The following is a 12595-nucleotide window of genomic DNA, read 5'->3' on the forward strand; positions in this document are numbered from 1 at the left end:
AGTTCAAAGTTTTTTATTTTGATTGATATAACCCTAAATTTAGGTGTAGACGTAACACTTTGACATTGTTTCACATCTTCATCAACCCTTTTTCCTTCATCTTAAATTGTGTATTTATCCCAATTTTTTCTACAAAATAAACATCATATTCATACCGTAGGATCTTCGATACAAAATTCGATTCCGACTATTTTAATTCAGGGGACAAGAAGGAAGAAAAATCGAGGGATCTCCAAATTCAGAGCTTAAACTGAGAGAGAGCACGATCTTAAGGCAAGTCTACAATGGGGAGAGCATAATTTTTCTGGAGTGGAAGAGGAGAAAGAAATTTTGGGATATGAATGCTCTGTAATACCCCCATCAAACGGTGGTTGGAACGAAGATAATGTCGAAACTTTTTGGGAAAATTGCTGCTTTCTTCAGCAATAGAACTCTGGTGGGAGTGGACAAAGCGGGAAACAGATACTTCTTCGTAAAAGAAGAAATAGATGGTATAAGTAAGTAGGTCTAAATACCCTTTCTTTTCTATTTCTATATTTTCCTTTCTTAGATTGCATTTGATCGGAATGAGGTTCTTTCTTTGGGTTGCATTTTGAATTTCTAGATTTTTTCACTTATTTGTTTTTAAAAATTTGTTCTCTTTGTTTCTTTGTGCATTTCCTGTTCCATTGATCAATTTTAATTAAACAGTATTGGAAGTATGAAAGTACAGAAGAACTTAGCATCTAACTGATTTTGAACTGTGGAAAGCCAGCAGTTTTCTAAGCCCACCGTTGAACCTTTGCAATTGAGTTTAAAAATTGTACGCCATGTGTTGTTTTTTAGTTTTTTGAAAATTAAGCCTCCGAACACCACTTCTACATCTAAATATCTTGCTTTGTTATCTACTTTTTAAAAATCAAGTGGCCTAGTGTTAAAAAATCTGTCTCAATAACTAACTAAGAATAACTAAGAGTTCATAGAATTAATTTCCTACTAGTTTCCTTGACACCCAAATGTTCTAGGGATAGTTGGGTTCTCTCGGTGAGATTAGTTGAGGTGCCCGTAAGTTGCCCCAAACACTCGTGGATATGAAAAAAACTTGTTTTTGTTTTTGGAATTTGACATAGAATTCAACTTTTGTACTTGAAGAAATATGCAAGACATTGTAAGAAAATATCTTTTTGCACAGTTGTACTCAACATTAAGTGGATGATGTTCATGAGAAATGGAGAGAGAGCGCTCATGAATTAGGGTGATACATAGGTAGCTGCCTTTGTTGTTTATAGGATGAAACTTCTATCATTGGACATATACAGCTCACGCAATTTTCACTCTTTGGTTTGCTAGTGAAAGAGAAGAGATGGGTGCTATTTAAGGGTGAGGATGATCCAACGTCAATTCCAGGTAAGCATTTATGGACCTATGTTTAAGACTTATGAATTAGGAGAAGGGCTTTGTTATTTGAATCATCCGATTATGTCATTTTTAAATCACGGTTTAAGATATAGTACCAGTTTTGGGAACATATCCAGTTTTGGGAACTTGAATGATTATTAACATGAGCTGGATATGTAGTCTAGAAAGAACCGAATTTGCTGATGTTAGGTTTTCCTGATGATGATTGCTTATATTTTATTGCTGCAGTGGAGTGGATATGTTGGTTAAATGGGCAGCGTAAAAAGGCTCCAACCCCAGAGGTAACCCATTACCTTCTTCCACGACCAACTGATCTTTGCATTCCACTTGAATGATCAGAGGATTTGTGATTGGTGTGCTAAGCAGGATTTGATATTTATATTGTTTGTTCTTTTGCCATTGTCTTCAGGAAATGAGGGAGCTAGAAGCTAGGCGTGAACGTGTACGACAAAATGTTGCTCGTATGTTGACTCTTCAATAAAATTTTGCATCTTATTACTTGGTTGTTCATGACTGAACATTTTTCTACATTATGTAATTATCATCGTCAACTTCTCTATATCAAAATTGTGACTTATATACAGGAAGAAAGGTATGAATTGCATTGTACCTGAAATTGCCACATAGAGGTCACCCAAACATATTCATATTTGAGAATTAATTCTCTTAGAGTCCCATTTGGTAACTATTTCACTTTTTTTTTTGGTTTTTGGAAATTAAGCCTATAAACACTTTTTACCCAGGTTCTCATAAACGAAGTCAAATTTTGAAAACTAAGAAAAGTAGTCTTTAATAGCTTGTTTTTGTTTTTGGAATATGGCCAAGAATGCAACTCTTCTACTTGAAGATTGATACAAACCATGGTAAGAAAATCGGCTTATTTTCAAAAAACAAAATGGTTACCAAATGAGGCTGTAGGAATTGATGATTGACTTTATAATCTTACTCAAGACATTCTTACCAAGGTCTTCTTTCCTGCCTTAGTAGATAAGTTTTTCTGTAACCATCTTTTTATGAGGTATAAAAGCAATTATCATTTGATTTTGCAGTTCAGAATTAAATTTTATTTGATACTTTTAGAAGAACCAATATCATTCTCATTCTTTGACTTAACATGGTCTAACTGGAAGTTATCTGTGATCAATTTAGTTCTCAAGAAAGAAGAGATGGAAAGAAACTCTAAAGAAGGCAATTTACGGAAAATCATCAGCACCGGTCAGTTGCTTATTGACAAAAACTTAAGTGCTTGTTACACTTGTAGCATATAGCTAATATTCATTTGCTGCATAGGTCAAGTTATGGGTCCTGACTTGAAAAGCTTTATCCGACAGGTCCCAACTGGTTCAGAAGGTATTATTTGATTTCATTTTGTATTTTCTCACCCCCTTAATCTCCTCCCCACTCTTCACCAAGAGAAAAGAAATGTGATTACATTCAATCCTTAAATAGGATTTTTTTAAGAGCCATGGAGCTCAATGGTTTAAAAGGCTCTTGATATCAATGTTTTAAGAGGCTATTGAGGTTTATGCCTCCTTGAGGCTCGCCCCAAGGCAAGACTCTAACTTTTAACCTTGAGACTTGTGTTTATAAAAATGCACTGAGTGACTGAAGTTTAACGATTATAAAAATAATATTATTTTTCCCCATTCTTCAAATACATAAAAGGTTTGATTTGTGATAAATGGAGCTATTATTATTACAATTACTACAAAAAAATTATCATTGATATAACGGAAAGAAAATTAATGTTCAAGGGTTACAAACTCTCGAGTCTTGAAGGAAGTGAAAGTAAAACATAATCAGGAACTTTGAAACAATTACAGTTCTCTTCCTAATGCACTTTATTTTGAGCTATTACTAATTTCATATCGTGGCTTTAAGTGTGTCCAAACATAAAATTTTAGGATAAGTCAATCATATAATAATAGTAGTGATATTGATGTTAAAGATAACCTGTGGCACTTGGCAATGGTGATTATGTACACACACACTTTATGATTATGATGTTCAGTAACGCCTAGTCAGTTCAATTTTAGGATTTGTAAAATATTTTCATCAAATTTGAGGCTTGCACCGCACCTAGAGGAAAGCCTCAAGATTGCATTTAGGCCTTTTCCCAATTGGAGAAAAAAGCATTTTTTATTTTAAATAATCATTTGGAATGATCTAAGTTTTTCCTCTTGTTGGCTGATTAATTCCATGTACCTCTTCTGGTCATGTGTAACTCTCCCAAATTTGATAGTTCATTTCATTTGGACTTGAGTATATTATACCGATTGGATGTTTACACTCAGTTCATTCATTTTGGTATTTCTTGTTCAAAGGTGCCCAAGATGTGGAAGGATTGCCTACAAGGGATAGCCTGAGGTGGGCCATTCATTTTGAATTTTATACTGCTATTTTCTTTTTTCTATATTGGTGAGGTGACATAAATATTGGTTAACTGTCTTCTTTTTTCTCAATGTTATGGGCATATCATGGGCAGAAATATTTAAATGTACTTTTCTGTGTAGTTCACCACTGATATTTCTCTATTTATTCTCTCCTCAATATTGCTCATTGGTCCAGTGTGCTAGGAGTTTGAGTTAATAGTTTGAATGCATCGAAGGACCAAGAATTTAGAGCAAGTCTATATTACCGAATGACTTATTGATTGTTATGCTTTCTGAGTTTGTTAGTTAAATAGTAGTATGATCATTATGTCATTGGTTTGCTGTTAAAAACATGTGAAACTTTCTGGTGCAATGTGCTTATGCTTAAAGAACTATTCCTCTCCTCTTGTAACGTGGATTTACCTTTGCTTCAACCACCAGGAACTCAAACGAAAAGGAGGCAGATCAAGAGAAACCAATTCCCGAGTAAGTTGATTTTGTTTTTTTTTTTTTTTTCCCAACTCAATAGTCATAAATGTCAATATTAGATTGCATAGGATTCATGTTGACATTAGATACAAGGGATTATGAAGGTTGGCATATCTTTTACCTTTTCAGAAAAAAGGAAAACAACAAAGTGCCTATTGAATACCAAAAAGTTCCCATTCTTTCATATTCAGGTCCTCCGAGCCTGTTGGGTCTGGCCATACATTTAAACCAGGAACATGGCAGCCACCAACATGAATGGTGATTGCCCTTCAAGGAGAACTCGCGAACATTAAAGCTAGCAGTTCGTTCTATTCCCAACAATTTGGTAAGCTTCTGAGTTCCGATTCCTTACCTTCTACTTTTTCTGAGGACATGCCCTTCTACTTGACTGTATCAGATCCTGCCCTCGGAAGGTCTAAAACAAGATTGTCACTCTGCATTGCCTTGGTTTTCAAATGGTCATATGTAGTATTTGTCTGATGAAAAGCAGTTGTTACTTAAATTTTATGTAGTAAGTTCAATAAGTATCCTTATAGAATACTTGTGACAGTTTTGACCTCCCCCATTCTATCTAGAGGCTGAGAAAAGTAACTTGCAATTGTCGGTAGCAGCATTCCCTTGGAAGATTCACTGTGGGATTGATATCATTCCTGTTGGTTATGATTTGATTTGTAAAACATTTTATCCCAGATTGGTTGGAATTCATTGTAATAATGTTTTCAGGCTCAGCTAGAGGGATTAATAATGTTGATGCATTCGATATTTTGTTGTGTGCTCCTGCTACTAACATTTGTGGGGGTATAAGGATAGAAATGGGAAGCCTGAGAACATGATGTTAGGGCATAGGAATAGGATTAATGTGTGATTGTTTAGGCCTTTGAGAATGAGAATTTTGGAGATTTTTATTTCATTTGGCTGTCTAAACTATTATATTTTTGTCCTAAACTAATTCATTATATAAAGTTTATTTACCCTGTATGATAGGATGGGGGGTTTCGAAGCAAAAATCATATGATTGCTAACACATCAATATGTTAATCTCAATTTATTGTACAAATGTAAATCAACATTGTTGTTTTTATTTAATTCTAGTTCATATTAGATATAAAGTAATGATTGTATAGTTTTTATGAATAATTCAATCTGAAATTAAATGTAATAATCTGGTTTTGATATCCATTACTTTTGGTGGATTTGAGATGTCAATGTTATTGTCTGAATAACCGTAGCCTTTCCAAATGTATAAATTTTCTCCTCTTGCATTACCTTCAGCCAAGGCTACAAAATTATCATTGATTTTCTTTTTCTTGCTTTCCTCTCTTATTCTCTATTTTGTATTAATCCATTTGTGGTTGACCATCAGATCGTTTTAGAGAAGTTGTTGCTAGCCATTGAAACACAGATTAGGATAGTGAAGAGCCAGAGAGAGAGGATCGAAAAGAGAGCTTGAGAGAGATTAGGGTAGCAAATGATAGAGAGGAAATCAAGAAGAAAAAAAAAAAGAGGTTGAAAGAGTGAGATAAGAAGACAAGGATAGAGCTGATAACCAATTTGAGTGCACGAGATTTTGTTTGATATTTTTACTTAGTATATGAGGTTACTAAAGAGGGAAAAAAATTGCCAAAATGAGCTCAAACATTTGTATGTTTACCAGCAAGAGGTACTGAGTTAAAAAAAAACCTCAATTTCAAAAGGTTGGACAAATTCTTATTTTCTATCCCAATTTTGGTTCATCCAACCACTAGATCCTTATGTTATTATTCCACGAGATTGATCCTTTAACTTATATTTGACCATCTATTTTCTATTTTAAGAGTTCATACAAGAACACTATTGTAACCAACTAAAATAAACTCCCGAATCCAAACACCTCCTAAGATTTAGGGTGCAATTATAATTGAATTAGGTTTTAAAAATAATAGGTTGGAATGATGATAAATGTGACAGGATATAAATTGAATGATATAAGAGAACTCAATGAAATTAATTTTTTATTAAAGTCTGGAATGGTTAATAAAGAAAAAAGGTTATATAAATGCCTTAGACACAGCCAAGCAAACCAAAAAAACTTCCCTCCTCCCCAGTTGTTGTTTGTCATAGTCACCTTCACCTTCACCTCGCTCAGTTTCCTCTTTCTTTCTTCCTTTCCTTGGACTGTTGTGGCTACATTGAGACTATGAAACATAGACAATCATACAAACACCATAAGCTCCACGGTTTCGCTTTCTCACTCACTCAACCACCTCTGCGACTCTCTCTTCCTTCTTTGCTCCTTTCGATTTCCTTCTCTCACGTTCGCAGAAATTTCGTTAAACTGGTATGTGAATCGAATTCTTCTTGCTTAATCACTAATTTTTGTTTTCTGTTTTGTTCATGGATCAAAAAGCTATAGTTTTCTCTTCTCTATTGAGCTCGTTGTATCCTTAACTTCAGATGTTCATCCACTTTAGAAAAATTGCGACTTCATTAAAACCCAAGTTCTCAAATTCCCTCAACAAGCTTTATTCCCATCTGCCATTGAAATTGAAGCATTCCCCTGAGCTCAACCTGCCGTCTCAACATTCTCCAGAAACCCTCACAAGTTCCCAACTCAAGGCTCTAGTTCTCAGTCGTTTCTCCCATGGGAAGTTCGTCGACCTTTTTCAAAATGTCGTTGCCTCTCCCTCCGTTCTTCTCACTGCCTCCCAAAACCTCATCACTCCGCCATTCAGTAATGCCCCCGATTCCTTACCCCTTTTCGATTTGGTCTCCAAATGCTTTTCGGTCGAGGTCATGGCTCGGGAGCTCTCTGAAAATCGTTTTGATGTTGGAGCTTGCTGTGTTCCGATGGCACCATTGGAAGAGAAAGGTGAGTCTCTGCTTTTACCGAATTTAAAATTGAAGGTTTTAATTGAGGCTATTAGGATGGTGATGGAAATTGTTTATGACGAACGATTTGTAACTTTCTCTTACGGTGGGCGTGTCGGTATGGGGCGACACACTGCGATTAGGTACCTGAAAAACTCGGTGCAAAACCCTAGTTGGTGGTTTACTGTTGCATTTCGTCGCAAAAAGTTTGAATCTGTACATGTAAATACGTTGTGTTTATTGATGCAAGAGAAAATTAAGGATGATATTCTGATTTATATGTTAAGGAAACTGTTTGAAGTGGAAGCAATTCAAATTGAATTGGGTGGTTGTTATTTAGGAAGGGGTTTCCCTCAGGAAAGTGGTTTGTGTTCCATCTTGTTAAATATATACTTCAATGGCTTTGATAAGGAAATTCAACGAATTCGACTCCAAAAAATTGAAGAAAATCCTAAGTTCAATCTGGATGAGATTGTTTCTTTTCATAATCCAGTAAAAATATATGCTGTTAGATATCTGGATGAGATATTAGTTATAACGTCAGGGTCAAAGATGCTAACAATGGAGTTAAAAAGCCAGGTCCTAAAGTATTTAGAAGGGAATTTAGAACTGGAAGTCGATCGAATGAATACTGCGATTCATAGTGCTGTCTCAGAGAAAATTGGTTTCTTAGGAATGGAACTACGGGCTGTACCACCGTCAGTTCTACATCCACCAATGTCAGAGAAGGCAATCAGGGCAAGGAAGAAGTACCTTAGACAGAAGGAAGTTAGAGCAATAGAATTGAGAAATGCCCGTGAGAGAAATAGGAAAAAATTGGGATTGAAGATATTGAGTCATGTGTTCAAGAAATTCAAGAGAACTGGTGGGTTCAAATCTGAATTTCAAATTGAGAAGGAAGTTAGAAGTATCTTCAGAAACTGGGCCGATGAAGTGGTGCAAGATTTCTTTGAGTCCTCTGAAGATCATGCAGAGTGGCACCGTGTGCTGTCAGCAGGTGACTTCCTCTCTTTAAAACACATAAGAAATCAATTGCCAGAAGATCTTGTGAATGCTTATGATAGGTTTCAAGATCAAGTAAACAAGCACTTGAATCCTGTAAAGTTTAAAAAGGAAAAGGCTCGGGAGGATGAAGAGAAAAGATTGGAGGAAGAAGAACTATATGCCAAAAGAACAGTTGACGACTTAACAAGGCTATGCATCAAAGTTGATGCTCCTATAGAGCTTGTTAGGAAGGCAGTCAGGATGGTTGGGTTTACAAACAACATGGGTCGCCCTCGGCCAATCAGCTCACTCATTGTTCTTGAAGATGCTGATATTATCAAGTGGTATTCTGGTGTAGGAAGACGGTGGTTAGACTTCTTCTGCTGTTGTCATAACTATAAGATGGTCAAAACTGTTGTAACTTACCACTTAAGGTTTTCTTGTATTTTGACATTGGCAGAAAAGCATGAATCAACCAAACGAGAAGCCATGAAACATTACAGTAAGGATTTGAAAGTCTTCGATCTGAATGGCAATGAAGAAATGCACTTCCCAACAGAAAAAGAAGTTAAGATGTTGGGAGAAAGAAATCTTGCAGACCCGTATCCTGTTGATGGTGCTTTATCTTTGCTTCTGATTAGGTTAGCCACTGATGAAGCTTCCTATCCTTGTATTGCTAATTTTTGCAATAGAACAAACTCTATTTTATACCGTGTCCGATTACTGCAAAGGACTCTGAATGTCAATCCATCTGATGGAGTGGAATGGGTGAGAGGGATGGGAGTGATTCATGAAAGTTTAAATCAGAGATGCCTCCCTCTTTGTGCTGATCACATTAGTGATTTATACATGGGGAAAATTAACCTTCAAGACTTGGATTGCACCTTATCATTGGATATGGACTGAATGTAGTTCACGTTACTTTTGAGTTTCTTTCATCCTCCATGTCGACAAGATGGTATCATGACGTCTTAGCCACCCCTCCTTTGTGTGCCAATCTGGACTGTAAACAAATTATTCAATTCAACGAATGTTGGTGAACTGATGGCCATTTCAAGGAGGCAAAAGGGGTGTGAACAGACTATTTATGGAGAAGGCAGGAGTAGAGAGACTTTGAGAGAGAGAAAATACGAAGTAACTTCTTGAGCCTGCATTATTCTCTCTTATTTGTAGGGAGTTATTGAAAGAATGAACATCTTTTGTGTACCCTTCGATAGGATCCATTTGTAGGATATTTCATTCATCAGTGAATCGTTTCTTAAAAACTGAAGAAAGTGGTTCACTGTTCTGGAAGCCATGTACAGGCTCATCTCATGGAAAGATTGAATTATATCATTTGGTCTCTGAGGTTTAGAGTTAGATTTTAGTTTTTTGGTTTTTCATATATTCTCGACTATGCTGTAGAGGCAATTTATTTGTTATTCTTAGTTCTCATGTTTTTACTAGTTTGTATGGATATAACGAGGGCACCAAAGGGTCGTCAACCTAGTTAAGATATCCGAGTACGTCTACTGATCCATAAGTTATCTTGCTCATTGTATAACTCTCTTGTTCCTTTGAGCTTTTGTCTCAATTTATGATCATTAATAAAAGAGACTCGTTTCCCTTCCAAAAAAAGATATGGTCCTTGAAGCTTCAGAAGATACTTTTAGAATCTCTGAAGTTCAGAAAAATGTTCAAGATAATCCCCACAGTTTTTTCTTCTTTGTTTGTTCCTACTGATATGGAAAATTTTCAGCCCATTCTGCTTTCATTTTTGTCATAGCTTCAATTATTCTTTTATATTTTGTTGTTACGAGATGTTATTTATTGGGCTCCTGGTGAATTGATCAATCGTGGCCGCAATCTTCTCCAGCATTGGCAAGTACCCTCTGGAGGGGGAGAAGAAACTGGTGGGAGCGGGAAGGGTGGAGATGACAAGAGAGAAGGAAAAATATCACATAAGCCCAAATAAACTTTTAAAAATTAGCAAAAAAACATGCCACATCAATGATCCATTAATCAACTAATCGTGACTTTAGAGTCCATTTAGAAATATTTTCCCATCCTAAAGGATTGAGGTGTTTTTGGGATGAAAAGTGCATTTTGCCCTAGTTTAAATTCTCCAAATTTTATGGACTAAAAGTGCATTTTGCTAGTTTATATGATTGGAAGGTAGCTAGTGGATATAGTTGAGTAAATTATTAATTGTTATTCTTTGGGAGTTTGAGTTTATATTGTGGATTGACTTATTGATTGTAATTCTTTCTGAGTTTGCTAGTTAATGAATATCACGGGTAAAACATCTAAAAAAAAATGTGTGCAATGTGATTATGTTTAAATAACTGTTCCTGTTCCTGTTCCTGTTCCTTGTAATATGGTTTTACCTTTGCTTCAATAACCAGGAACTCAAACAAAAAGGAGGCAGTTAAAGAGAAACCAATTCCAGAGTTTGTTGGTTTTTCTTCCAGCTAACGTACGTGACAATCAAGAGCTTTTATTAAACTCAAAAGTCATAAATGTCAGAACATTAAGTTGCATAGGATTCATGTTGATACTAGATATAAGAGATAATGAAAGTTGGCTTAATAAAGTGCGTACTTGATGTATCGGAAAGTTCCTATTCTTTCATATTCAGGTCCTCCGATCCTCTGGGGTCTGACCAAACAATTAGGCAAGGAGCATGGTGGCCACCAACAGGAATTTGTGGTTGCCCTTCAAACTTCAAAGAGAACTCACTTCCATGTCCAACAATTTCACTACACTCCTTTTGCGATTTTTGTCATTATTTGTTAAATGTGAGAAGGGGGTGTTTGAGAATATGTTTTTGCTTTTATGGAAATCGGCTCAAATTTTCAAATTGATAATACAAATGGATGTTAGTTGAGTTATACTCATGTTGGTGTTGAAAATAGTATAACATGTCTCAATTGAAGTTTTTGTCTAAAATCTTATATTTTAGCACAAACTTATAAGATATAAATCTTAATTCTCGAGTGAATGAATAGTTGAATCTAAAATAAAATGTGCATTTATTAGTTTGGATGGATTTAAGATGACAATGTAATTATCTAAATATTCCTAACCTTGTGTTGTGGGTAAAGGAAATTCTTCTATTTTAGGTTTTTTAGTCCAAAAATAACACTTAATTGTCATTTCATTCTTTCATGTTATATCTTATATGGTTAAAACTAAAATAATTTTCTTCCCAAATAACATTTGTTTTTTTTGTTTATGTAATTTCAAAATTTTCAAAAAATGTATAAGTCCATCAGATTTGATTAATAGTTCTAAATGATCGTTGGATCAATTTGACTGTTAGTTGATTAAATTAGTATGTTTTTTTTTTTTTCATATGAACATTTTGAATATCCGTCAAACAAAACAAACTTTGAAGATAAGTAATGTCTTCAAACATTAGGAAATGGTAATCACATTTTGGAAAAACTTTTTTTTTTGGGTGTATTCCAAATATATCCTAATTCAACTTTTTCTAATTAAAAAAAACAAATCACATCTTTAAAAAAAAGGAAAATGTGTAACTCAATAAATACATAAATAAATAAAGTTGATCACTTACTATATATAAGTTTTGTGAAGTGCCCTATAAAATAATTGTGAGAGTATATAGTTAGTACATGTCTAATAATGATTATTTTTAATACAATAATTACAAGATGTACGTTAAACTAATTTAAGTAATCTTGGTTTTAATGTTAATTTTGAAAGGATTAAAATAAATTTTATCTTTGTTTAAAATCATTCTAAAATACACTTTTGATTGCTTAAGATAATTAAATATTTATTTTCACACATTTAAATGTACTTGTTATAGTATTAATTGTTTGAAAGATTAAAAATATTTTTCGAGTGATTTTAAAAATGACAAGAGTAGTTTTGACTAATTTTGAAACCTCTCCTAAATAGTTCATTTAGATTGTCAATTTTAATGTTTATACAATAAGCTCTTGCTAATTATATTTGTATCAATATAATTATAAATGTATTTCAGTTAAATAACCACTTGTTTATGTGCTTGTACAATTATTTTCATCAAAGGTTGTTCTAAGTGTTTGTTTAATTTGCGTGCATGGCAGCAAAAAAGAGAAGTTGTGTTCGTTTAGTTTACGTGCATGATAGAAAATAACACAAAAAAAATGTATGAAAATTAATGATTATTTATTATTGAATTAATCGATATGACCAAAACTCGAAGTTAGTTTTTAAGTACTCAAAGCATGCTTACCAGGTAAGTGATCCAAATACAACTCAATTTTAACTAAATCAACATTCTGCCTTCAATATTTTGTTGTATTCTATTAAACTATTCTGAAGCAAAATATTAAAAATACTTCAAAATTTTAAACTTATATTATTTTTCATATTTAGAATATAAAATCATTGTCTAGAAATCAAATGTGATCGTTAATAAAAACTGTGGTTTAAGAGCCAATTAAATACACACACTATTAACAACGATAGAAAGTTTAATGTTAATTAAACTTCATGTTATGACAAACGTGATT

General features: G+C 34.1%; 2 protein-coding genes across 9 annotated transcripts; both read left to right on the top strand.

Annotated features, from left to right (window-relative positions):
• Window positions 1–5169, top strand: LOC101214441. Of its 7 annotated transcripts, none has more exons than XR_004215380.1 (10): window positions 7–497; window positions 1330–1386; window positions 1627–1679; window positions 1808–1859; window positions 2548–2613; window positions 2689–2748; window positions 3723–3765; window positions 4212–4256; window positions 4389–4584; window positions 4810–5169. XR_004215380.1 is itself a non-coding variant. In XM_031882862.1 (9 exons), coding segments are annotated over exons 1-9 (510 nt in total). In that variant the 5' UTR covers window positions 1–500; the 3' UTR covers window positions 4522–5169. The 7 variants fall into 7 exon arrangements, 3 of the variants coding, with proteins under 3 accessions (XP_031738722.1, XP_031738721.1, XP_004152928.1); XR_004215379.1 differs by having other exon boundaries at window positions 8–497; window positions 4657–5169; XR_004215381.1 differs by having other exon boundaries at window positions 16–497; window positions 4451–4584; window positions 4657–5169.
• A 1098-nt stretch (window positions 5170–6267) lies between these two features.
• Window positions 6268–10966, top strand: LOC101217546 (nuclear intron maturase 3, mitochondrial). Of its 2 annotated transcripts, XR_004215377.1 has the most exons (3): window positions 6268–6576; window positions 6693–10545; window positions 10708–10966. XR_004215377.1 is itself a non-coding variant. In XM_031882860.1 (2 exons), exons 1-2 carry the CDS (start codon window positions 6436–6438, stop codon window positions 8994–8996), a joined length of 2445 nt encoding a protein of 814 aa, XP_031738720.1. In that variant the 5' UTR covers window positions 6268–6435; the 3' UTR covers window positions 8997–10966. The 2 variants fall into 2 exon arrangements, 1 of the variants encoding a protein (XP_031738720.1); XM_031882860.1 differs by having other exon boundaries at window positions 6693–10966.
• The last annotated feature ends 1629 nt before the right edge of the window (window positions 10967–12595 follow it).

This window comes from Cucumis sativus, chromosome 3, assembly GCF_000004075.3.
Source record: "Cucumis sativus cultivar 9930 chromosome 3, Cucumber_9930_V3, whole genome shotgun sequence".
Taxonomy (NCBI): Eukaryota; Viridiplantae; Streptophyta; class Magnoliopsida; order Cucurbitales; family Cucurbitaceae; genus Cucumis; species Cucumis sativus.

What these genes read in the sequence shown, in the direction of transcription:
- LOC101214441 (XM_031882861.1), top strand. Translation starts at nt 386, where the DNA reads ATGTCGAAACTTTTTGGGAAAATTGCTGCTTTCTTCAGCAATAGAACT. An exon ending in TGTACGACAAAATGTTGCTC is followed by an intron (nt 1,860 to 2,547) that starts GTATGTTGACTC and finishes TGATCAATTTAG; the next exon opens with TTCTCAAGAAAGAAGAGATG. An exon ending in CCTACAAGGGATAGCCTGAG is followed by an intron (nt 3,766 to 4,211) that starts GTGGGCCATTCA and finishes TTCAACCACCAG; the next exon opens with GAACTCAAACGAAAAGGAGG.
- LOC101217546 (XM_031882860.1), top strand. Translation starts at nt 6,436, where the DNA reads ATGAAACATAGACAATCATACAAACACCATAAGCTCCACGGTTTCGCT. An exon ending in GCAGAAATTTCGTTAAACTG is followed by an intron (nt 6,577 to 6,692) that starts GTATGTGAATCG and finishes CCTTAACTTCAG; the next exon opens with ATGTTCATCCACTTTAGAAA.